The sequence below is a fragment of the Leucoraja erinacea genome, chromosome 3 (genome assembly GCF_028641065.1).
Source record: "Leucoraja erinacea ecotype New England chromosome 3, Leri_hhj_1, whole genome shotgun sequence".
NCBI classification, from domain to species: Eukaryota; Metazoa; Chordata; class Chondrichthyes; order Rajiformes; family Rajidae; genus Leucoraja; species Leucoraja erinaceus.
In genome coordinates, this window is record NC_073379.1 from 78,209,677 (window position 1) to 78,237,148 (window position 27,472).

At 41.6% G+C, this 27,472-nt stretch overlaps 1 protein-coding gene across 3 annotated transcripts in view; it reads right to left on the minus strand.

The window, feature by feature from the left end:
• The window catches only part of cep78 (centrosomal protein 78), a 134,841-nt gene that overhangs the window by 24,281 nt on the left and 83,088 nt on the right, over nt 1-27,472 (minus strand). For all 3 annotated transcript variants that reach the window (XM_055633027.1, XM_055633028.1, XM_055633029.1), the window contains 3 exons: nt 18,673-18,781; nt 2,837-2,966; nt 356-398 (listed from right to left, as the gene is read on the minus strand). In XM_055633027.1, coding sequence (XP_055489002.1) covers nt 356-398; nt 2,837-2,966; nt 18,673-18,781 — 282 coding nt within the window. The remainder of the gene's footprint in view (nt 1-355; nt 399-2,836; nt 2,967-18,672; nt 18,782-27,472) is intronic.

A 27,472-nucleotide genomic window follows, 5' to 3' on the forward strand; every position in this document is an offset into this window, starting at 1 on the left:
TTAAAAGCACAATAATTCAAGAGGTTGTCAAAATGAGCACTAAATTGGAGTACGCTGATTTTCTAATAATAGCTGAAGAAGGGTCTCGACCCGAAACGTCGCCTAATTCCTTCGCTCCATAGATGGTGCCTCACCCGCTGAGTTTCTCCAGCATTTTTGTCTATCTTCTAATAATAACTTGTACAGTGATAGCAGCATTAACAATGAGAATGGACATCTCTCAGAGGCATGGCATATGAAAGTTGGAACATTTCTTTGTAGTAATTAATAGTCAATTTTGATTACTGTAATTTAAAATAGTTTTGTGGCACAATAGGCTGTCAAGAACCGCTATGATTTACCGCTATATCATTACCTGAATCACTTTATTTTGGTGAGGCGAGCCCTGATGAATACTCCTGTGAACAACAAAGAGAGCAATTACAAAATCATGTAAACTGATTGAGAAACAAACCACCCACCAGGTTTTATCATCAGCAAAACCCATCTCTCCAGAGTACACAAATTATTTTAGTTCTTCAAATATAAAAGACAGCAACATTTCATCCATGCAGCAATCCTTTGTACATAAGCCAAAACAAGAAACTTGAGCATCGAGTTCAATTGCAAGTAACATCCTGATCGGCCTGATACAATCCCCTTGTAGGAGCAACACATCATCCCTTCCACATTCACAAGGGTGCTGTGACTAATAAATACTTAAGTAGTGCATCAGATGAGAATGGCACAGGAACAGAATTTCTAAGCTTTCATTTGCAGTAACATAATACAAAATTAGGCAATAGGACCCCATTCATATTCAATATAATCATGATTGCTTCTATATTAACGCTCACCCTCGACCTGCAATAACTATGTCTAAAAATCTAATGCAAAACGCCTTACAGTGTGGAAACAGGCCCTTTGGCCCAACTTGCCCATGTCAACCAACATGCCCAATCTACACTAGTACCATCTGCGTGCGTTTAGCCCATATCCTTTTAAACGTATCCTATCCATGTACCTGTACAAATGTTTCTTAAATGTTGCGATAGTACCTGCCTCAACCACCTGCTCCAGCAGCGCATTCCATATACCCACCACCCTTTGTGTAAAAAAGTTTACCCCCCCCCCCCCCCCCCCCCCGGTTCCTATTAACATTTTCCCCCTTCAACTTGAACCTATGTCCCCTGGTTCTTGATTCCCCTGCTACTTCTGGGCAAAAGACTGTGTATTTAGGCAATCTATTCCTCCCTGATTTTGTACACCTCTATATAATCACCCTTCATCCTCCTGCGTTGCAAGAAATAAATCCCCAGCCTGCTCATCCTCTCCCTATCGCTCAGGCACTCTCATAAATCTTCTCTGCCCTCTTTCTAGCTTGACAACATCATTCATATAACATAGTGCCCAAAACGGAACAAATACTCTAAATGTGGCTTCACCAACATCTTATATAATTGTAACTCGACCTCCCAACATCTATACGCAAATCTGACTGATGAAGGAATATATGTGAAAAGCCTTTTTGACCACCCTATCCACTTGATGCTACTTAAGGAACTATGTACCTGCACCCCAGATCCCTCGGCTCAACAACACTCCCCAGAGCCCTACTGTGTTGGTACTGCCCATGTTAGACTTCCCAAAATGCAACACCTCACATTTTTCTGCATTAAATTCCATCAACCATCCCTCAGCCCACCAGATCCTAAATGTATCCCTAAAATAATTTTCAACAATTTGGCCTCCAATGCATTCTACAGGTTCCCACATAATTTCACTTACATTGAAAGCCAAAGTACAATTTATCTTCAAATCAGCTTTTTGTTCCACGTTTGCTTTCAGTGACTTGTGTGCAAGGCTTCTTTGACCCTTTTGCATATTAACATTTCCCAATTGATTGATTGAAATTTGGCCTGATCCAACCATGCTGATGCCACGGCCACGAAAGTACACCAATGCCTCCCCTTCCTCCGAAGACTAAGAAAATTCTGCATGTCTCCAACAATATTACCAATTTCTACAAATGAACTCATCTGCGAATCCGTCCTACCGATGTTTCTAGGACGATACTTCGGAGGGGTACATAGAAAACAGATAGAACAGTGCAGCACAGGAACAGGCCTTTCGGCCCACCACATCTGTGTTGACCATGATGCCAAACTAATCCCATCTACCTGCGTGTGAACCCTATTGCTTCATTCAATTCATGTCTCTTAAATACCTCTTAAATGTTGCTATCAACCATGATAAATGTTGCTTCCACCACTTTCTTTGGCAGTGCATTCCAGGCATCTACTAGTCTATGTAAAAAGATGCCTTGCAGAACTCTTAAAAATGTCTCCCCTCATCTTAAACTTGTGCCTCTGATATTTGACATTTCCACAAAAAGACTCTGATTATCTACTGTATCTATGCCACCCATCATTTTATATACTTCTATCAAGTTGCCCACAACTTGCGACGCACCACAGAAAATATTCCATGCTTATCCAAACTCTCAGCATAGCTAATCTATTTTAATACAGATAATACACTGGTGAACCTTTTCTGCACACTTTTCATATCCTTCCCATTGTGTGGTATCCAGAGTTGCATAGAATACTCCAAATGTGGCCCAACCAAGGTTTTATACAGCCGTAACATGACACCCCAGAATAGTGCCAGGATATAGTGCTGTGACAGCAGAAAATCTTAGCATAGCAGAGGTTTTGAACCTTCAGAATAGGAATGAATCTGAAAAGTTACCGTAGGAAAATAACTTTCTAATTTGATGAATTCTAAGGTATAAACAGATGAAAAAAGAGGAAAAATAGGTCACAAAAATATACAAACATTCTGAAAAATATGTTACCTGAATCGATTTGCACGTGCAGCAGTACGCCAAGGCACATACCCCTCTGCACCTGGTCGCATTGGTTCTGGGATAAAATCTGAAGAAACAGCAGCACTCTTTTTAACATTCTCTGCAAACTTCCTTGTACCTAGAACAAAGAAATTAGTTTTTACTTTGAAACCAACTACTGGATTATATTCACCAACAGTACGTAAATAATTAAATCATTAATAACCCTATAATCAAAACAAGGAAAAAGGTTGCAGAGATAAGCCAAGGGTATGCCCAGATGCAGAGTTATGAATTTGGTGGATTCATTCTAACCTTAATCCCAAAGTCAAATTAACTTTGTTCATCAATTTACGCTGGAATCTATTGGATGTAATGAAATCTTAGAGCCATTCCTTGTAACACATTTTTCTTTTTGTATTTTCCCCTTTTAGCCTCATACTCGTAAAACAAAGGTTCCCAACCTGGGGTGAATTTACCTTCAGGGGGTAAATTTTGCCTACCCAGAGGGTAAATTTGTTGATTCTGGATTTGTACATATTTTTTCTCATTGACTGACTGTGTTTGGTTCTGGTATACCGGTATCTGTTCAATATGATCATGGCTGAGGCTGTAAGGTGACTTGGATAGGTTGGGTGAGTGGGCAAATGCATGGCAGATGCAGTATAATGTGGATGAATGTGAGGTTATCCACTTTGGTGGCAAGAACAGGAAAGTAGACTATTATCTGAATGGTGGCCGATTAGGAAAACGGGAGATGCAACGAGACCTGGGTGACATGGTACACCAGTCATTGAAAGTAGGCATGCAGGTGCAGCAGGCAGTGAAGAAAGCGAATGGTATGTTAGCATTCATAGCGAAAGGATTTGAGTATAGGAACACGGAGGTTCTGCTGCAGTTGTACAGGGCCTTGGTGAGACCACACCTGGAGTATTTGTGTACAGTTTTGGTCTCCTAATCTGAGGAACAACATTCTTGCCATAGAGGGAATACAGAGAAGGTTCACCAGACTGATTCCTGGGATGTCAGGACTTTCATATGAAGAAAGACTGGATAGACTCGGCTTGTACTCACTAGAATTTAGAAGATTGAGGGGGGATCTTATAGAAACGTACAAAATTCTTAAGGGGTTGGACAGGCTAGATGCAGGAAGATTGTTCCCAATGTTGGGGAAGTCCAGAACATGGGGTCACAGTTTAAGGATAAGGGGGAAGTCTTTTAGGACCGAGATGAGAAAAACATTTTTCACACAGAGAGTGGTGAATCTGTGGAATTCTCTGTCACAGAAGGTAGTTGAGGCCAGTTCATTGGCTATATTTAAGAGGTAGTTAGATATGGACCTTGTGGCTAAAGGGATCAGGGGGTATGGAGAGAAGGCAGGTACAGGATACTGAGTTGGATGATCAGCCATGATCATATTGAATGGCGGTGCAGGCTCGAAGGGCCGAATGGCTTACTCTTGCACCTATTTTCTATGTTTCTATTAGTTGTTCATAAATAAGTGAAATAACATTGTTATGTGCTATTAAAGTTGCCAGGTAAACGGGACAAAAAAGGTTGGGAATCCTTCGTAAAAGATATAACCACCATCTAAAGCAGATATTTTTAAATACAACAGGCCAGAGCCCACTAATTGTGGTCTTGCGAGTTCCATTATCCTGAAGAGCTGGATACTCCAAATGTCCTGCGAGGTGCACTGACTACGATGGATTCAGAGACCTTACATCAGACTATTGAAATGCCGTTCTCAATAACTGAATCATTAATTTAGTACGCATGATACTCTATATAACATAATCAATGAATTGGAAGCCACAACGAACAATTCTATCTGAAATCCTGTGTATGTGTCAACCAATGAAGACCACTCCATCTTTAGCACTTGTCCAGCAGGTCCGAAGTTTATAGCTTTTCAAGTATACACCCAGGCATTGTTTACAAGTGATGAAAATGTATTTCAGGCACTGGGCTTGGTACAACTATCAACATTTCCTCATCTCCCCAGGAGAGAGAGGGGGAGAGGGGGAGAGGGAGGACATAATGTCTGCAGTTCATAGACTTTTGAATTTATCATATGGGAGCTCATTCCTATGCTCATAAACCAGGGACAGCCTGTAAATGGAAGCACTAATTAGGGAACAGGCTATTTTTAACCTAACATTGTGTAATCTAAGCTAATTGATGATATGTTAGCTAAGAGCCCTTCATAAAAAATGTGATCATGACATGATAACATTTTGTATGAAAAGTGAAAGTAATTCAGTTCCATCTGAAAACTGGATCTTCAGTCTAAATAATGCAAACTGCAAAGACATGTGGCATGAGTTTGGTATACTAACTTATTAACAATATTATACAGGGTGACAGAAAACAAAGAATTGCTGTTTAAAAAAAAATACAACACAGCTCAGGGCATAAAAAAGTCAGTAAGAAAATCTGTGACTATCAAGAAAAATGAAAGGCAGTATTACATAAAAGGAAACAAAAACACAAGAAAAAACAAGCAGGAATAAGACATCTAGTCCCTCAAGTCTCATCCTTCATTGAACATGATCATGGCTGACCTGCTCCAGATCTCAACTCCCCTTCTGTGCCAGTTCTATATAGTCCACAACTCCCAAATTGAAAAAAAAAATCTACTTTCTCTTGAAATACCACGTGACCTAATCTCCACAGATCTAATCTCTACAACACAGCAGATATTCACCACCCTATGTAAGAAATCTGTTTTAAATGAGCATTTCCTTATCTTGAAACTGTGCCCACACTGTGGCAAGTTGGGCCAAAGGGTTTGTATCCACGCTGCATGACTCTATATCAGGGGTGGGGAACCTGTGGCCTTAAGGCCACATGCGGCCTTCTAGGTCATTAATGCGACCTTTTGAATGAATTCAAATTTTGTAGAACAAATCCTTTTATTTTTATAAATATGTTTTTGTTCATCTTTTATTATTTGTATTTTAATCTTAAAATGAACATATTTAAAATACCAAAGAGTAAAAAAAGATTCAACGAAATTAGCATTATTTAGCATTCAAATTAGCATTTCAACCTCACCTAGTTGATGTCTCCAAGGCTCCTAAAGAACTACAGATGGAATTGATTGAGCTCTCAGAAGCTGACATTTTAAAGTCCTCATTTGATGCTAAGAAAGATCCGATTGGAAAATGCAATGGAATACCCACGTCTTCGGCCACAGGCACGAAAAATGCTTTCTTGCTTTTCAACCACTTATTGCTGCGAATCTACGTACTCCTACCTAACCCAAATCAAGACGCCCTTAAGGTCACAAATGATGGATACCCATCTAGAAGATCAGCTGAAACTGCGTACCTCCATGTTGCAACCAAATATTCAAATTCTTTCCCACAAAAAGCATTTACATAAAAAGGTTAGTTAACTTTAGAATTAACAATTCTTTTTCATTTTCTTGAAGTTAGTACATATTGGTTAGATTTTTACAAAATAATGTACATTTTGAAGTATATCCAATTGAAGTTTCTTGGATGTGGCCTTATTATATTACAACTAACTTAATGCGGCATTCCAACATGATAAGGTTCCCCACCCCTGCTCTATCTGGTTAAGGTAGATAATTACATTCACTTGCCAAGGCATCCTTGGTATAAAACTGAAAAGCATTACACCAAAGGCCTCTGACCCCTCAGGTCAGTTTGTTAATGAGTCCAATGGTGAGGCAAAAGGTCAAATACACCAGTATCTGTCCTCCAGTTTAGTACAAGTTGAGAACAAGTATTATGGCTTGCCGAGCATTATCCAAGCAACTCTGGTTTCCAGCCCAACGATTTCAGATTTTATTTTTCTGTCTTCAACTGACAACTAATTAAAATTAAGAAACACTTTAAATTCATATAATGACATGTAATGTTGTTTAAGGATTAATGCAAGGTGAAACATTCATGTTATTCATGAAAATATGTGTAATAGAAAAATCATAAATATATTTGCGTAATCACTCTGCAAGATAGCAAGAAGATAAACAAAATCCTTTTTGAGTTGTATTTGCATTATCATGTTGGTGCAAATCATTTTCCATTTCTAACAAAGGATAAATTGGTGATAAATCTGAATTTTGAAAATATGTAAAATGAGATTCCTTGTACTACTTCAGCCTGGTTCCACATCACATGAGAATGCAAATCCAGAATAGTGAAAAAAAATACACAAAATGTACTGTGCTCAAGAGTCTAGTTATAGATTAAATATTTCATAATCTATGTGTTAAACTTTCCAAAGACTCCAATGCTTACGCACCTGAGTGAGATATTATACATTTCAGTTGGCTCTCCAAAATAGCTATTGGCCAAACAATTAAATTCATCAGAACAACAATTGACCTAGATACTGTAAATTATGGTTGGCCATTGGAACCACATTATTTTGGAATGAAGCCACAGTGGATCTACTTAACTGCATTGCATTGCCGATGACGAAGATAAATCCAAACTTTAATAAAAATAATATTATATTCAACAAAACAGTCATATTTTGAACATTAATTTTTGCTTCAGATGAATCAGTATCTGAACTTTTTCCGTTTTGAAGAAAAATCATCAAGCTAAAAGACGATGATGGCTATCTGGACTACATTTCCATGGTTATCTGGACTACACTTCTTCCCACCCTGCTTCCTGTACGGACTTCAACCCTACTCCCAATTCCTACATCTACGCTATGTTTCTATGTTTCTATCTGCACCCAGGATGAGGTGTTCCACACCAGGGCATTGGAGATGTCCTCATTCTTCAGGGAACGGGGGTTCCCCTCTTCACTATAGATGAGGCTCTCACCAGGGTCTCTTCTATACCCCGTAACTCTGCTCTCACTCCCCATCCCCCCACCCGTAACAAGGGTAGAGTCCCCCTTGTCCTCACCTTCCACCCTACCAGCCATCACATACAACAAATAATCCTCCGACATTTTTGCCACCTCCAACGGGATCCCACCACTGGCCACATCTTCCCATCTCCTCCCCTGTCTGCTCTCCACAGAGACCGCTACCTCTGTAACTCCCTGGTCAATTCATCCCTTCCCACCCAAACCACCCCTTCTCCTGGCACTTTCCCTTGCAACTGCAGGAAATGCTACACTTGTGGCTTTACCTCCTCCCTTGACTCCATTCAAGGAACCAAGCAGTCTTTCCAGGTGCAGCAGAGGTTCACCTGCGCCTCCTCCAACCTCATCTATTGCATCTGCTGCTCTAGGTGTCAGCTGCTCTACATCGGTGAGACCAAGCATAGACTTGGCGATCGCTTCGCCCAACAACTCCGCTCGGTTCGCAATAAGTAAGTAAGTAAGTAAGTAACCAAGTATTCACGTACAAGGAATTTGCCTTGGTGCTCCGCCCACAAGTAACAACATGACATACAGTGACAGTTACGAATGACTCCAAAAACACTAAACGTTAATAATAATAAAACATTAATGATAAAACACCATTGATCAAGCATGTGAACCAACAAAATACCAGATCAAAGGGAGGCCCAGGTTTTTGGCTGTTAAGTAGAGCAACTACTCATGGATAAATACTGTTTTTATGTCTGGCTGTGGCAGCTTTGACAGTCGCCTTCCAGAGGGGAGTGATTCAAAGAGTTTGTGGCCAGGGTGAGAGGGGTCAGAGATGATCTTGCCCGCTCGCTTCCTGGCCCTTGCAGTTCATCAATGGAGGGAAGGTTGCAGTCAATAACCTTCTCTGCTGATCGGGCGATTCGCTGCAGCCTCCAGGTGTCGTGCTTGGTGGCTGAGCCAAACCAACCTGATCTCCCGGTGGCTCAGCACTTCAACCCCCTCCCATTCCGAATCCAACCTTTCTGTCTTGGGCCTCTTCCATGGCCAGAGTGAGGCCCACCGTAAATTGGAGGAGCAGCACCACATATTTCGCTTGGGCAGTTTACAGCTCAGCGGTATGAACATTGACTTCTCTAATTTCAGGTAGTCCCTGCTTTCGCCTCCCCTTCTCAGCTCCCCCCTCAGCCCACTGTCTCCGCCTCTTGCTTTCTTCTTCACGCCCCCCCCCCCCTCACATCAGTCTAAAGAAGGGTCTCGACCTGAAACGTTGCCTATTTCCTTCGCTCCATGCATGCTGCCTCACCCGCTGAGTTTCTCCAACATTTTTGTCTACCTTAAGCTAAAAGACTAACTCTGTTTCTCTCTCCTCAGATACTCGATAACTTAACCATTTTTGTTTTTATTTCAGATTTCCAGCATCTGCAGCATCTTCCTTTTTCATCATGGGTTTTTTTAAAGGAGAATGCTGCCAAACAGAAATTATACCAAGAACAATTTTCTTACCACCACGCTTCCAAATAACTGCAGCAATAAAAGAACAAAAGAATTTCAATAATATTAGGCCTTGAAGAGACAATTTAAATTGTGCAAATCAAAAACAGTAGAAATACAAAACACAGTCCTTATGTCTCAATAACTGAATCATTAATTTAGTAAGCGTGATACTCTATATAACATAATGAATGGGTTGGAAGCCACAATGAACAATTCTATCTGAAATCCTCAAACATCTTGTCTTCAGTGGCTATTGACAATTAAACAGATAAGGGGTAGAGGAGGCTCCAAGAACTCAAAAGGGCAAGCCCTTGGATGTGAATGCAAAAGACAAGGTTGAAGCATTTGCATCCAACTTCAGCCAAAAATACTAAGTGAACGGTCCATTTCATTTCACTACTGAGATCTCCACAAAGTTAGTCTTTAATGATTGTGATGTTGTAAATCAATTTTTCCCGACTCCAGTGGACTGTAGCAAAATCTCCCCAGAGCCTTGTCTCAGGCCTAACCATCTTCAGCTGCTTCATTAATGAGCTTCCTTCTATCAACTCTGAAGTTGGGACATGTACTGGTAGCACAATGGGCAATTCTACCTGCAATTCCTTTGAAAATGAATCAGTTCAACAACAGTTGCAGCATTACACAGAAAACATTCAAGCATAGGTTAATAAATGTTAAGTAAAAATTCCACCACACAAGTGTCCAAGCACTGATCGTCTCTAAAAGTCTGAGACTTAAAATGTAATTTGTCCATTCCCTCCACAGATGACCCTTTGAGTTCTTTCAGCACTTGTTTTTTTGTTCAAAATTCCAGTATCTGCATTTTTACTCCTTCATTTTACTGCCCCACTGAGAAATAGCCTCAAAATGAGTTTTTTTTTAAAGTTTCCAACCCAAATGGTTTTCTGTCCATTACTTCCACAGATGCCACATGCTCTGCTGAGTTCCATCCAGCACTTTGCTTATTGCTCAAGATTCCTGCATCTGCGGTCTCTTGTCTCTCTTTCCTCCATCGTCTCAACACAATTCAGGTATTCATTCCATTACATTTATTCCATTAAATTTACCTTATTTTATTCAATGGTATTCATGCCATTAAATTGAATCAATTTGGAAACGTTGTTCCAAAACTCACACAGCTTACCATCCAACAGAAAGAACTCTCAATCTGTATCCCATCCACCATTCTAAACGCTCACATCATTCACTATGTACAATGTGGCTGCACTTTATATCATCCACAGAATGCATGAAGGTGCTTCCCTTGGTTGTGCAAAATGTATTCTCACAACCTCCTAGTCCAAGAAGGCTGAAATAAGCAAATTCTTCTCAATGATGCACATGACTTGAGTTGGAAATCATTGTTCCTATACTGCCTTTGAGGTTAATTCCAGTAAGTTCCCACTCAGCAACACAGTGGGTGCATTATCCCGAGAAGGATTATAGCTATTCTTGAAGGTGGTTCACCATCACCCTCAATACAGTAAGAGTTGTTTTTTCCTCACAAATCAAAGATTTCAGTTCTAAGATGGGTTTTTTTAAAGATTTGTAGATACAGAATTTCAGAAATTGCAGTGCATCATTCAAGACACATAAAAAGATAACCATAACATTAAACTTTTTATTTACCCTAAAGTAATTCCTAAACTGATAATTGTGAAAATATTAATTTATTCATGATAAAATAATACTTTTGGTTCCCCATGTTATCTGAGAATCAAATGCTTTTACAACTATTACACCTCTTATAGTTGCAGAGGATATTGACAGGGATTAGGGAAAGATGTGTGGTGAGGGATGAGCAGACCAGAGATTCAAGGAGAGTGGTCTCTGCAGAAGTCAGAAAGGGGCAGGAGCAGAAGATGTTGTTAGTGGTGGGATCCCAGTATGCTGACCAAGAGAATGAAGGATAATGTGCTGGATGTGGAGGCTACTTAGGAGAGTTTATACTAAATTAGTAGAGGGAAGGGATTCAACGCAGTAGTGAGGCTGGAAGTCAATACAGATGTCCATGACAGCAAGTTTAGAAGAAAGGATATGCAGAGCAAAGGGCTAGACAAGTAGGAATAATGAACCCTGAATGATAAAAGAAATTGAAGGTCTGATCAGGAAAAAGGAGGCATGGGTCAGCTTTCGGCAGTTGGGGGTCAAAGTATTCTTGGAGGATTATTTGGGATTGAGGAGCATACTTAAGAAAAATATCAGAAAGGCAAAAAGTGGGCTTGAAAGAAGATTTAGGAGAATACAAGGAGATTTTGTCTATATTAGGGGAAAAAAGTCTAATCAGAGAGAATAGGACCCCTCAGAAACTAGTGATAATGTGTGGAGCCTCAGGAGATAGGCAAGGTCCTCAATGAGTATTTCTCCTCTGTTTCTACAGCGCAGAAATACATGACGATGAAGGAACTTGGGAGAGTTAATAAGTATGTCTTGCGGTCAGTTCATATCAAGGACATGCTGTGGGTCCTGAGACATATGAATGCAGGTGTATCTCTGTGGATCTGATGAGATATATCCAAGAACACTGTGAGGCACTTTCAATTTGTAGGCTGTGGAGGGAAGACAATGAGCTATAAATTCTATCCAGCTGTGAATCATGTAAATGTATTGCACATTCACAGTTTTAATCAGGTAACAATTATGAACTTTGGAGATGAGCTAATTGCATTCAGGTCCTCAGCACAGCGCATTTAAAGAAAGGATTTTTGCTAAATTAAGCCGCAAATGCCTAATACCAAATTGGCTCCTAAAGACACAGTGAATGTGAAACCTGTTACCCTAAGACTTAAAGGAGACCTACCCATCCAGACCCAAGTTGCAGACTGTCCTCTACAGATAGATCCTATTATGGGGTTTTTTTCCTTAGCATATCTCCGCTGGACGATACCACCATTGTTTTCTTGCCCAATGATAACATTGACCCTCTCCCCATTGACTCTGGGCCAATTGACCCACTCCCCCATAACCAAGATCTCAACCTTGAATGCACCACATCACCCAAAGGCTGCATCTGACCCTAATTTCATATCAGACCTAAAGGTTCTATTGGTTTCTCCCGTCCCGCTCAACAGATGCACTGACTACCCTAACATCCTAAACATGCCTCTACTTCAAACAACAGAGTTTATGCCTCTAATATCTTGGGCCTCAGGTTCAATAGAGTTGTGCGGTGGTAGGCTAAGCACAAAATGTCTGACCTTACCTGCACTGTCAATTTCCTGTATTTTTCCCAGCAGTGAGAACCAAGAGCTGGGGCTTGTGGTAATAAATGCACAAAGTTAACCCGATTTGACGATGCTTTATCACTTAAACATGATGAGTGATCGGAAGAAGTGAAAGAAAATAGTTACGGATGGTATTTTTAAGGTGGGGATTTTACTTTCAGGAATGAAGTTTGGCAAACAATCATCCTGCTGAAAACCAGAGATGTATCAGGAGTACGAATATTTTGCATACTTACCTTGCATCAATCCGTGGATAAGGCATTTCGTTTAACAAAGAGGCCAACTTGCAGACAACCTCAAGTTTCTGGCCTTTAATATTTTGTTCAAGCACAAAATAATTATTTTTAAGGAAAGGCATACTGACATTGGGAGCAAGTACAGTGTCCTATATTTGTGTGGCTATATTCATTAGACCCCTCTTAAAAGTAATTGTGAACTGATAGAAGAATTAGGGGGGTTGTGGGGGGGGGGGGGGTGTGGGGGGAGGGGGGGGGGGGAAAGTGGGGTGGGGCATTGTGTGGGGGGGCATTGTGGGGGGGGGGGGGGGGGGTGTGGGGGGCATGGGTGTGCATGGGCAGGGAGGGGTTGTGGGGGAGGGGTTGTTGTGGGGAGGGGGAGGGGTTGTGGGGGGGAGGGATGTGTGGGACGGAGGGTGTGTGGGCAGAAGGATTGTGGGGGGAGGGGTGTGGGAGGGGTGTGTGGGGGAGGTTGTGGGGGGAGGGGAGGTTGTTGGGGAGGGGGGGTTGTTGGGGAGGGGGGGGTTGTGGGGGGGTGGGGGGTGTGGGGAGGGTATGTGTGGGGGGAGGTATTGTGGGGGGGGGGGTTGTGGGGTGTGGACAGGGGGGTATTGTGGGGGGGGAGGGGTTAGGGGGAGAGGGTGGGCAGGGCGGTATTGTGGGGGGGAGGGGTGTGTGTGGCAGGTGGAGGGTTGTGTGGGTGTGTGGAGGGAGGGGTTTGTGGGAGGGAGGGGTGTGTGGGGGGGGTGTGTGTGGGGGGGTGGTGTAGGGAGGGGGAGGGTTGTGGTAGGGGTGTGGGGAGGGAGGGGTGTGGGGGGGGGGTTGGTGTGTGGGGGGGGGTTGTGGGGGGAGGGGGTGTGTGGACAGGGAGGTATTGTGGGGGGGGGGGGTTGTGGGGGAGAGGGGTGTGTGGGCGGGGTGTGTGGGAGAGCGGTGTGTGCGGGCAGGTGGAGGGTTGTGAGAGGTGTGTGGAAGGGAGGGGTTTGTGGGAGGGAAGGGTGTGTGGGGGGGGGTTGTGGGGGGGAGGGGGGGTGGGGGGGGGGGGTGGTGTAGGGGGGAGGGGTGGGGGGGGGGGAGGAGTGTGGTAGGGAGGTGGGGAGGGGTGGGGTGCGGGGAGGGAGAGAGCTCGGAGAAAATATGGGGGAAGAGCCATGGGGGAGAGTCCGGTATCACAGGGAGGTAGGCAGAAGGCAGCGAGGAGGACCAGAGGAGAAGGGATTAGCGGTGCGATGACGACTCACAGCGGATGATGGGCGCTGGCCGCTTCGCTGGTCGCTGTTCTCCTCCGCCGGGATCAGAATCTCCGCTTTCCGTTTGGCAACATCAGCGCCATATCCGACTCCACGCCAGGTCGGGCTAACCTGGGCGAGCCGGGCCGGGCTGGGCCGGGCCAGACCATTTCCAGTCCTTCCCTCCGAAAATTGTGTCCGGTTGGAGACCTCCGCAGGCCATCCAGAGCCTCCCGCTGCTGCAGAAATGACGCGATGGCGCAGGAAGGGGCGGACCGTCCTGCGGAGTGACAGTGGAGGGGACCAATCCTCACTGCGGTGAATGGCAGGAGAAGCAATCAATCTGCGCACTCGCAGTTTTTAAGATGTTTAAACCTCGATAACTTTTACCAGCTTCCACCGATCGGAACAGAACCAGGTGCAATCGCAGCGCAGGAGAACGCTGAGTACGCTGGCGACAAATTGTAGTGCTATCGCGTACTGCTTTTGCGTAAATAGATCAGAGTTTTAGTTATGTATAACAAGATCAGAGTTTTAGTTATGTATAGATGTTATTTAGAGGAGGGCAATAGTAATTGGGGACTCTATAGTTAGGGGGTCGGATAGGCGATTCTGTGGACGCAGTCGGGAGACCCGGATGGTATGGTGGTCTGCCTCCCTGGTGCCAGGGTCTCGGATGTGTCTCAACGCGTCCAAGATATCCTGAAATCAGAGGGAGAGAAGCCTGAGGTCGTGGTACATATAGGTACCAATGACATAGGTAAAAAAAGAGAAGAGGTCCTGAAGGGAGAATTTAGGGAGTTGGGAGGAGAGTTAAGGAAAAGGACCAAAAAAGTAACAATCTCAGGATTATTGCCTGTGGCACGCGACAGTGAGAGTAGGAATGGAGCGAGGTGGAGGATAAATGCGTGGCTGAAGGACTGGTGCAGTGGGCAGGGATTCAAGTTTCTGGATCATTGGGACTTCTTTTGGGGAAGGTGTGACGTACAGAAAGGATGGGTTGCACTTGAACCCGAGGGGGACCAATATCCTGGCGGGGAGATTTGCAAAGGCTACTGGGGAGACTTTAAACTAGAATGGTTGGGGGGAGGGACTCAAATAGAGAAAGCTAGTAGACAGTGTGAGGCAGGAGGCAGTGAAGGGAAGCACTCGGACCCAAAATCTAGGGGAGAAAGAAAATAAACAGCACAGAATAAGAGGCGGTGGGTTTCTTAAATGTGCATATTTTAATGCTAGGAGCATTGTAAGGCAGGTGGATGAGCTTAGAGTCTGGATTGACACCTGGGAGTATGATGTTGTGGCGATCAGTGAAACATGGTTGCAGGAGGACTGTGATTGGAAACTAAATATTCCAGGATTTCGTTGCTTCAGGTGTGATAGAATTGGAGGGGCAAGAGGTGGAGGTGTTGCATTGCTTATCAGGGAAGATATTACAGCAGTGCTTTGGCAGGATAGATTGGAGGGCTCGTCTGGGGAGGCTGTTTGGGTGGAACTGAGACGTGGGAAAGGTGTAGCAACACTTATAGGGGTGTATTATAGACTGCCAAATGTGGAGCGAGAATTGGAAGAGCAAATATGTAAGGAGATAGCAGATATTAGTAGTAAGCACAAGGTAGTGATTGTGGGAGATTTCAATTTTCCACACATAGACTGGGAAACACATTCTGTAAATGGGCTGGATGGTTTGGAGTTTGTAAAATGTGTGCAGGATAGTTTTTTGCAGCAATACATAGAGGTACCTACTAGAGAAGGGGTGGTGCTGGACTTCCTGTTCGGAAATGAGACAGGTCAGGTGACGGAGGTATGCGTTGGGCAGCACTTCGGGTCCAGTGATCACAATACCATTAGTTTCAATATAATTATGGAGAGGGTCAGAACTGGGCCTAGGGTTGAGATTTTTGATTGGAGAAAGGCTGACTTTGATGAGATGCGAAATGATTTAAAAGGAGTGAATTGGGACATTTTGTTTTATGGGAAGGATGTAGAAGAGAAATGGAGGACATTTAAAGGGGAAATTTTAAGAGTACAGAATCTTTATGTCCCTGTTCGGTTGAAAGGAAATAGTAAAAATTGGAAAGAGCCCTGGTTTTCAAGGGAAATTGGACACTTGGTTCGGAAAAAGAGAGAGATCTACAATAATTATAGGCAGCATGAAGTGAATGAGGTGCTTGAATATAAAGAATGTAAAAAGAATCTTAAGAAAGAAATTAGAAAAGCTAGAAGATATGAGATTGCTTTGGCAAGTAAGGTGAAAGTAAATCCAAAGGTTTTCTACAGCTATATTAATAGCAAAAGGATAACGAGGGATAAAATTGGTCCATTAGAGAGACAGAGTGGACAGCTATCTGCAGAGCCAAAAGAGATGGGGGAGATATTGAACAATTTCTTTTCTTCAGTATTCACCAAGGAGAAGGATATTGAATTATGTGAGGTAAGGGAAACAAGTAGAGTAGCTATGGATACTATGAGATTCAAAGAAAAAGTACTGACACTTTTGAAAAATATAAAAGTGGATAAGTCTCCAGGTCCTGACAGGATATTCCCTAGGACATTGAGGGAAGTTAGCTTAGAAATAGCAGGGGCTATGACAGAAATATTTCAAATGTCATTAGAAATGGGAATAGTGCCCGAGGATTGGCGTACTGCGCATGTTGTTCCATTGTTTAAAAAGGGTTCTAAGAGTAAACCTAGCAATTATAGACCTGTTAGTTTGACTTCAGTGGTGAGCAAATTAATGGAAAAGATACTTAGAGATAATATATATAAGCATCTGGATAAACAGGGTCTGATTTGGAACAGTCAACATGGATTTATGCCTGGAAGGTCATGTTTGACAAATCTTCTTGAATTTTTTGAAGAGGTTACTAGGGAAATTGATGAGGGTAAAGCAGTGGATGTTGTCTATATGGACTTTAGTAAGGCATTTGACAAGGTTCCTCATGGAAGGTTGGTTAAGAAGGTTCAATTGTTGGGTATAAATGCAGGAGTAGCAAGATGGATTCAACAGTGGCTGAATGGGAGACGCCAGAGAGTAATGGTGGATGGCTGTTTGTCAGGTTGGAGGCAGGTGACTAGTGGGGTGCCTCAGGGATCTGTGTTGGGTCCACTGTTGTTTGTCATGTACATCAATGATCTGGATGAAGGTGTGGTAAATTGGATTAGTAAGTATGCAGGTGATACTAAGATAGGTGGTGTTGTGGATAATAAAGTAGATTTCCAAAGTCTACAGAGAGATTTAGGCCATTTGGAAGGATGGGCTGAAAGATGGCAGATGGAGTTTAATGCTGATAAGTGTGAGGTGCTACATCTTGGCAGGACAAATCAAAATAGGACATACATGGTAAATGGTAGCGAATTGAGGAATGCAGTTGAACAGAGGGATCTAGGAATAACTGTGCATAGTTCCCTGAAGGTGGAATCTCATGTAGATAGGGTGCTAAAGAAAGCTTTTGGTATGCTAGCCTTTATAAATCAGAGCATTGAGTATAGAAGTTGGGATGTAATGTTAAAATTGTACAAGGCATTGGTGAGACCAATTTTGGAGTATGGTGTACAATTTTGGTCACCCAATTATAGGAAGGATGTCAACAAAATAGAGAGAGTACAGAGGAGATTTACTAGAATGTTGCCTGGGTTTCAGCAACTAAGTTACAGAGAAAGGTTGAATAAGTTAGGTCTTTATTCTCTGGAGCGCAGAAGGTTAAGGGGGGACTTGATAGAGGTCTTTAAAATGATGAGAGGGATAGACAGAGTTGACGTTGACAAGTTTTTCCCATTGAGAGTAGGGAAGATTCAAACAAGAGGACATGACTTCAGAATGAAGGGACAGAAGTTTAGGGGGAACTTCTTTACTCAGAGAGTGGTAGCTGTGTGGAATGAGCTTCCAGTGGAAGTGGTGGAGGCAGGTTCGATTTTATCATTTAAAAATAAATTGGATAGGTATATGAATGGGAAAGGAAAGGAGGGTTATGGTCTGGGTGCAGGTAGATGGGACTAGGGGAAAATAATTGTTCGGCACGGAGTTGTAGGGCCGAGATGGCCTGTTTCCATGCTGTAATTGTTATATGGTTATATATTTAGACATTCCTGATTTGTTTTATTTTCCCCTTTGTATATATGTACTATATGTACTCTAGGAGAGCAGTAGATGCTTTGTTCTCTACTGTACTTGAATTTGAACTGTTTTAATCTATGTATGATATATCTGATCTGTTTGGCTAGCATGCAAAATAAAGCTTTTCACTATATCTCAGTATATGTAACAAGAATAAACCTAAACCTAATTTGATCTCTCCGAAGGTAGACACAGAATGCTGGAGTAACTCAGCGGGACAGGCAGCATCTCCGGAGAGAAGAAATTAGTGATATTTAGAGTCCTGTCCAGTCCTGCAACTCTGCTCCTCATTTGCAATTGGAAGAATATATACATTAGGACAGGAGGCAACACTGTACTTTTCAAAGGTGTCACTAATCATATATGATTTCCTACAATAGTTGGTCATTTTTCAAGTTTTCGTTAAATTAATCCCCAAGCATTCCTATTTCTGACATTTATATCGGCTTTCCAACAGTTTTCCTGAGGTTAGAGTTAATTTTGCAAATTTAAACAGTGGAGAAGCAAGCATTTCTGAACACAAAGCGAGTAAAAAAAGTTTTTTTTCTTTTCTTTTGTGAAACAGACCATTTCGTAATAAACATATGTGGAGCAATTTTCGCATGGCATTATAAATGTGAATTGACAAGTTTAACATCTAACAACACTACAGTCACCTGATAAACACACTAATTTTTAACATTTGATTATTAAAATCCCCAAATCACCTTTATATTTGTTGGGACATAAAAATAATTACCTATACGAATAGTAGCTTTTCCTTTCAAACCATGCCCCAGCATTAGAGTTTTCCTTCTTTGCTTTTGTTTGGAAGGTTCTCTGGAGGATGTCAGAGTCAGCCATTTGTACTAGGGTTTTCAAAAGATAAGACAAAGTAACATTAATGATGAAATTAATATGTGCAAGACAGTCATAGTTTCATTCCATGCAGGTGGACAAATTCAACCATCCATTTGAAAATACAACTGTTCAGAAAGTATTAACTTTTATTTATTAAACATTTGCTACGCTAGGCCCTTCTCACTTGTTTCATGGTTATACCAAATGAAAGTTCTCATCCTAATATTTAAATTCACCACTGCCCTACACTTCCCTATCTATGCAACTTATCCAGTCCTGCAACTCTGCTCCTCATTTGCAATTGGAAGAAATTGCAAGTGTAAAGTGAAGTTAAGGATTTACACGAATGAAAATGTCTACATTTATATATTGGAGGAAAAAACATTTGTATGGAATTCACTTCCACTATTCCCTAACTATTTCCTTCATTATAGTTCTGGAAAAACTGCAAAAGGTTAACTGTCAAAGCAGGAAAATAAAAATGTTCCACCAAGAGAAAATTATCTGTCTTTTCCCCAAATAGTTGGCAGAATATTTGTTTGAAACAAGGTTTTCAGTTGAAAATATTCTGGAAACTTCAACAAGGAAAGTGAACACAAACAAAACACAGCACCTTTATTACAGCAAAATATCCCCTGGAATTTCACAGGGGTTTTAACAATATACGGCCATCCTGCTAAATGGGCAGATAACCTAAAGTTTGGTTAAAGAGGTTGATTTTAAATAGAATCTTAATGCATAAAGAAATTTTCAAAGAAATTACAAAACTTTAAACTTTGGAAGCTTAAAGCAAAGCCATTAATGGTGAAGCAATTAAAACAGAAAATGGCCAAGCGGTCAAAATTGGAGAGAAATGTATGTGTTTTAAGTCAACTAGCACAGCTGGTGGTTGACCATAGTTTAGTGCAAGATTACAGATGTTTGCTTCACTTTCTGCCATTTGTTGGAAAATATTGTAAGCAGTGACCAGTTTCTTTGATGAACATTTCTACTCATTTGGTACCAAGTGCTAATAGATAATAGATAATAGACAATAGGTGCAGGAGTAGGCCATTTGGCACTTCGAGTCAGCACCGCCATTCACTGTGATCATGGCTGATCATCCACAATCAGTACCCCATTCTGCCTTCTCCCCATATCCCCTGACTCCACTATCTTTAAGAGCTCTATCTAACTCTCTCGTGAAAGCATCCAGAGAATTGGCCTCCACTGCCTTCTGAGGCAGAGAATTCCACAGATTCACAACTAGCTGGGTGAAAAAAGTTTCAGACACTGAACAACTACTGACTGTGCTGCCTTCTGAGGCAGAGAATTCCACAGATTCACAATCCTCAGTGTGAAAAAGTTTTACCTCTACGTTCAAAATGGCTTACCCCTTGTTCTTAAACTGTGGCCCCTTGTTCTGAACTCCTCCAACATTGGGAACATGTTTCCTGCCTCTAGCATGACCAAACCCTTAATAATCTTTCTGTTTCAATAAAATCCCCTCTCATCGTTCTAAATTCCAGAGTATACAAGTCCAGCTACTCCATTCTATCAACATATGACAGTCTCGCCATCCCATGAATTAATCGCAGTGAACCTAGTTTGCACTCCCTCAATAGCAAGAATGTCCTTCCTCAAATTTGGAGACCAAAACTGCACACAATACTCCAGGTGTGGTCTCACTAGGGCCCTGTACAACTGCAGAGGGACCTCTTTGCTCCTATACTGAACTCCTCTTGTTATCAAAGCCAACATGCTATTTGCTTTCTTCACTGCCTGCTGTACCTGAATGAATGAATGATGAATGAATGTATGAATGGATGAATGAATGAATGAATGATGCATGATGAATGATGAATGAATGAATGACTGAATGAATGAATGATTGAATGAATGATATCTTTATTTCGAACGATTAAAAAAAAGAAGAAAAGAAAGAATGAAAATGAATAAATAAAAGTAAAATTATATATATACATATATATATACATAAATACATACACACATACATACATATACATGTACATATATACATACATACATATACACATACACACACATACACATATACATAACATATATGTACATACATAAATTAAAAAATCAAAAGCCAATTTCAACATAATACACATTAGACTCGTTCGAAAAGGGATAGGAAGAAGCCTATGCTTGTCAAGTCCTACCCCCATTCTTCATCATTAAAAAATGCAAAATTCAATAAAATAAACTAAACAGACAATTCAAATAAAACTACTCCAATTAAGCTATTAAGAAAAAAAGAACAAAAAAAGAAAAGAACAAAACGAACAAGCACCATTAACATCTGTGAGATTTACATTCTCCTTCCTCATTACTGTACTTTTCAAAGATATATCTTTTGTACATTTTTTAAATTGCATTATATTCATACTTTGTTTAATCGTTTCATCAAGACCATTCCACAAAACCACCCCACAAATGGAAATACACATACTTTTTAAATTGGTCCGAGCATAATGTTGTTTCAAGTTTAGTTCCCCTCTAAAGTTATAACCACCCGTCTTTGAACAGTTTTAGTATGTTTACAGGTAGCAGTTTATTTTTTGCTTTATAAATTATTTGTGCAGTCTTAAATTCTACCAGATCCTTAATCTTTAAGGTGTGTAATTTTAAATACAATATATTGGTGTGTTCATGATATCCTACATTGTTTACTATACGAATAGCTCTTTTTTGTAATGTGCTTAGTGATTGTAAGGTGGTTTTGTAGGTGTTGCCCCATACTTCCACACAGTAATTTAAATACGGTAACACAAGTGAGCTGTACAGAATATACAGTGCTCTCTCATTCAAAACATGCCTTGCTTTCCCCATCACTCCAATACTCCGTGCTACTTTTGCTCTCACATGTTTTATATGGGGTTTCCAGCAGATTTTGTGATCAAGCATCACACCCAGAAATTTATTTTCATACACTCTTTCTATTTCAACATTATTTATCATTACTTTTACTTGTGTATTTATTTTGCGTTTTCCAAACAGCATAAGTTTAGTTTTGTTTAAATTTAATGATAATTTATTCAAATCAAACCATGTTTTTAGTTTACTCATTTCTGCTGTGACCACCTCCAAAAGCTGCTGCAAATTGTCTCCATCACAGAAAATATTAGTGTCATCTGCAAATAACACAAATTTCAAGAGGTTTGACACCCTACATATATCATTAATATACAAAATAAATAATTTGGGGCCCAAAACCGACCCCTGTGGGACTCCACAAGTTATTTCTACAGTAATTTTTGCAGTCCCCTATTTGCACAAACAATCGCACTTACAATCTAGAGACAGCCATCAAGGCTGTGCTACCTGCCGATCACCAACCCCTCACACTCACCCCCTACGACGTGTACGTGGCACTGAGTAGGACTAATGCACGTAAGGCTGCTGGCCCTGACGACATCCCCGGGCGCGTGCTCAGGGCCTGTGCTGCGCAGCTGACAGACGTCTGGACTGACATCTTCAACCTGTCACTTGCCCAAGCAGTTGTCCCCACTTGCCTTAAATCCACCTCCATCGTGCCAGTGCCAAAACACTCCACTGCGGCAAGCCTCAACGACTTCCGCCCAGTTGCACTTACCCCCATCATCACCAAGTGCTTCGAGAGGCTGGTCCTGGCACACCTCAAAAGCTGCCTACCCCCCACACTGGATCCCTATCAGTTTGCCTACCGCAAGAACAGGAGGACGGAGGATGCCATCTCAACGGCACTTCACTCCGCCCTCTCCCACCTCGACAACAGAGACACTTATGTAAGAATGCTGTTCATCTATTACAGTCAGCATTCACACCATTTTCCATCAAAACTGATCACCAAACTCGGTAACCTGGGCATCGACCCCTCCCTCTAACTGGGGACTTTAACCAGCAGACCCCAGTTGTGAGGTTAGACAAGCACACCCTCTTCAACCCTCACCCTGAACACCGCCCGTTCCTCAGGGCTGTGTGCTGAGCCCCCTCCTCTACTCCCTCTTCACCTATGACTGCACACCTGTACATGGTACTAACACCATCATCAAGTATGCAGATGATACAACGGTGATTGGCCTCATCAGCAACAACGATGAGCTGGCCTACAGGGAGGAGGTCCAGCACTTCGCAGCATGGTGCGCTGACAACCACCTGGCCCTTAACTCCAAGAAGACCAAGGAGCTCATTGTAGACTTCAGGAAGTTCAGAGGCGGCACGCACACCCCCATCCACATTAACGGGACGGAGGTGGAACGTGTTTCTAGCTTCAGGTTCCTGGGAGTCAACATCTCCGATGACCTCTCTTGGACCCACAATACCTCTACTCTGATCAAGAAGGCTCATCAGCGTCTCTTCTTCCTGAGGAGACTGAAGAAGGTCCAAAAGATCCTGGTGAACTTCTACCGCAAACCATCGAGAGCATCCTTACCAACTGCATCATAGTATGGTATGGCAACTGCTCTGTCTCCGATCGGAAGGCATTGCAGAGGGTGGTGAAAATTGCCCAACGCATCACCGGTTCCACGCTCCCCTCCATTGAGTCTGTCCAAAGCAAGCGCTGTCTGCGGAGGGCGCTCAGCATCGCCAAGGACTGCTCTCACCACAACCATGGATTGTTTACCCTCCTACCATCCGGGAGGCGCTACAGGTCTCTCCATTGCCGAACCAGCAGGTCAAGGAACAGCTTCTTTCCGGGGCCACAAACAACGTACCCCGGTGACTGCCTCCACACCACACCCCCCCCCCCCCCCCCCCCCCCCCCCCCCGACACTATTTTTTTTTTTATTCAAATCGTTTGCTATGTCGCTTTTCAAGGGAGATGCTAAATGCATTTCGTTGTCTCTGTACTGTACCCAATTTAAAATTGAATCTGAATCAATCTGAATCTGAAACTGATGTATTTTACTTATGTAACTTCTCATCCACTGTAGTCCAACCCCTCTGATTCCATACTTTTCCAGTTTTTTGATTAGCAAATGATGATCAATTGTATCGAATGCTTTTTTCAAATCTATAAATACACCCACTGCATATTTCTTGTTATCTATAGAACTGGTAATGTCTTCAATTAACTCCATTAATGCCATGGATGTCGATCTGTTTGACCTGAATCCATATTGACTATCAACTAGCAATTCGTGCTTCTCGATAAAGTTATCTAATCTACTTACATACAGTTTTTCTAATATTTTTGAGAACTGAGAGAGTAACGACACCGGCCTGTAATTTGTAAATTGATTTCTGTCTCCAGCTTTGTATAGTGGGATGACTTTGGCAGTTTTCATTTTACATGGAAATACACCAGTTTTGAAAGATAAATTGCAAATATAAGTTAAGGGTTTTACAATTACACCAATGACTACCTTGATTAAAGCCATATCAATGTCATTCCAGTCTGTAGACCTTTTATTCTTACAATTACTAACAATGTCAATAATCTCCTTTTCATCAGCTGCTTTCAAAAACATTGAGTTTGGGTTGCTGTCTAACAAATCCACAACCTTCCCCTCTCCTTCTTCTGACTGTGGATTATCGATTTCTTCTGCCAGTTTTGGTCCCACACTTACAAAAAAATTTGTTAAACCCATTAATCACATCATTCATATCGCTTACAGTTGTATCATTGTCTTCAAAATACTGAGGGTAGTTTATATTCATTGATCCATTCCTGATAATATTATTTAACACATTCCAAATGCCCTTGATATTATTTTTATTATCGTTTAATATTTTATTATAATAATCTTTCTTACATATCCTCATAATACTAGTCAATTTGTTTTTGTATCTTTTGTATTTACTTTCTGCTTCTATAGTTCTGAATTTTATGAATTCTTTATACAAGATATACTTTTTTTTGCATGCATTTTGTAGTCCTTTTGTCATCCATGGCCTATCTATATATTTTTGCTTCTTGTTGTGTTGTTTCAAAGGACAGTGTTCATCATATAATGATTTAAATATTATCAGGAATGTTTCATACGCTTTGTTGGTATCAGTCTCTTTAAACACCTGTTTCCAATTTTGGGTCAGTAATACATGCTTACTTCCAGTGAATTGATGCAAGGACCCCCAGATCTCATTGTACTTCCCATTTTCCCAACTTGACACCATTCAGATAATTATCTGCCTTCCTGCTTTTGCCACCAAAGTGGATAACCTCAAATTTATCCACGTTAAACTGCATCTGCCATGCATCTGCCCACTCACCGAACCTGTCCAAGTCACCCTGCATCCTCATAGCATCCTCCTCACAGTTCACACCGCCACCCAGCTTTGTGTCATCTGCAAATTTGCTAATGTTACTCAGACGAGGTGATACTTGTCATTGTACAACACTGGGATATAATACAGTGGGTACAAATCGGTCACTGAAAAGTCAGGAGCACAATACAGCCTGGCATGAACTTACCAATGTGTGGCACAGGGTTCCGTACAGATGGGTACAAATTGTCATTATAATTTCACTAATCCTATAACAGATTGCCACTAATTCACTTATGCAAGCCCTGCATATCTTTACCGCCACCTCTGAAACCTATGTTGTCTATAGTGTCAGCATGTGATCTCAACATTCTGATAGATAGTCATCGACCCAAAACATTTCTCTCTCCACATATGCTGTTTGGCCAGTAGAGGATTGGCAGTATTTTCTCTTTTGTTTTTTTATTTCAGATTTCCAGCTTTGCAGTTTTTACATTTCAATCATAATTTCAAATAACTATTTCAAAGAACTGGTGTAGGCAAAATAGGCTGCAAAGTTCTATGAATCCAGACCCCAGCATCACTGCCAGATTTTACTTGTGGGACAAGCACATATACAGAAGGTAGACACAAAATGTTGGAGTAACGCAGCAGGTGAGGCAGCATCTCTGGAGAGAAGGAATGGGCGACGTTTCAGCGCAAATTGGATGAACACCTCACATTTCGCTTGGGTAGTTTACACCCCAGCGGTATGAACATTGACTTCTCTAAGTTCAGATAGCCCTTGCTTTCTTTCTCCATCCCCTTCCCCATCCCAGTTCTCCCACTAGTCTTCCTGTCTTCGCCTACATTCTATCTTTGTCCCGCCCGCTCTCCTGACATCAGTCTGAAGAAGGGTCTCGCCCATTCCTTCTTTCCAGAGATGCTGCCTCACTCGCAGAATTACTCCGGCATTTTGTGTCTACCTTCGATTTATACCAGCATCTGCAGTTCTTTCTTACACAAGCACATATACAGTATGCCCAGTGGTTTTGAAGAACAGTGGTTTTAGTGGGACACAACGAGAAATGCATTTAGGATCCTAACTTCAATGAGCAGCAAATATTTGCCCATGAAGAGGAAGCTAGGAAGATCTAGATTTTCATAGAAAACTTTTCTTTTACATAATTCTCTCAATGGCCCGAAGTGCCCCTTGAAGAGATTTCCTCTGAATATATTAACTTGCTTTGATGTCTGCATCACTTTCAAAAGATTAATTAGAATCCAGGAATGCGTAACTAGTAAGATTGCGTACGCTTTTTTTTCTGATGTTCATCAGATAGCAATAATCTACCCCATTGAGCCTGTCCTGAGATTTCTGTTATATAGTGGGCCTCAGCCACACTTGATTTTTTGTTATATTTTATTTCATTCCACAAAAATATGTTTGTAACCAATTATTCACATATTTGGACATTAAAATTAAACTAATCAATGCAACACTTTTAAGCAACATTTTTAAATACAGAAAAATATTATTACAAATTCTTAACTTTGTGTGTACTGGGCTTCTAGTGAGCCATATTAAAAAATTCCAAGTGCAAAATCAGAAGCAATAAGGCAACAGAATCCATTCTTTTGGATTAAAAACAGTTTTTTCAATCATAGTATGTTGTTAAAAAAAAGATGATTGAAAATTCATGACTTTATACTTGTGCCTTCTTTCTTCTGATGTGTTTAAAGGCTCTTGTCTCCATACCCTCAATTGTTTGCTTCATCATCCAAACATTTCCATCAACTCCCTTAGAAGTGAATGCCCCAAAGTGCCATTTGCTGTACTAAAAATCAATTTACATTTTCATCCATTTTCCACCTTTCAGTGGTTAAATCAGTTCTTAAACTAGTGTCATTCACCCTTGAGCAGAACTGCCAAATTTTGTCAGAGCATTTCAGTATTCTAGTACCTGAAGATCTGTATTTTGCTGAAGAAATCAGTATTTTTAAGTGCTGCCAATTTGCTGAAAAAAATGTTTTTTATGTGCGGTCATGCCCATGTAAGAGTACAATGCATAACTTTGCTACCAATTGACATGTGTTCTACATATCTTACTTGACAGTGCATTTATTGCCATCTTTTTGTGTACTTCTGTTTGAACGGATGCTTCCTGCTTTTAGCACCAGATGATGATGTAGAAGCCATTTTGGAAGCCTCCCTCTCCCTCCCTCGCTCTCTCTCCCTCCTTCATCTCTTTCCCTCCCTCTCGCCCTCCCTCCCTCTCTCTCTCCCTCCCTCTTTCCCTCCCTCTCTTCCTTCCTTTCCTTCCTTTTTTTCTCCCTCCTTCTTTTGTTCCCTCCCTCCTTCTCACTCCCTCTCCTTCTCCCTCCCCGAACAGTCCGTGACCCATAGCGTTGTGGCCATAGCGCTATATGTAAAGCCCATAGCGCTATGTGTAAAGGCAATAGCGCTCCAGCAGGTAGCGCTATAATTAGAAACCATAGCGCTGTCCGTTTAAATTCCCACGCGC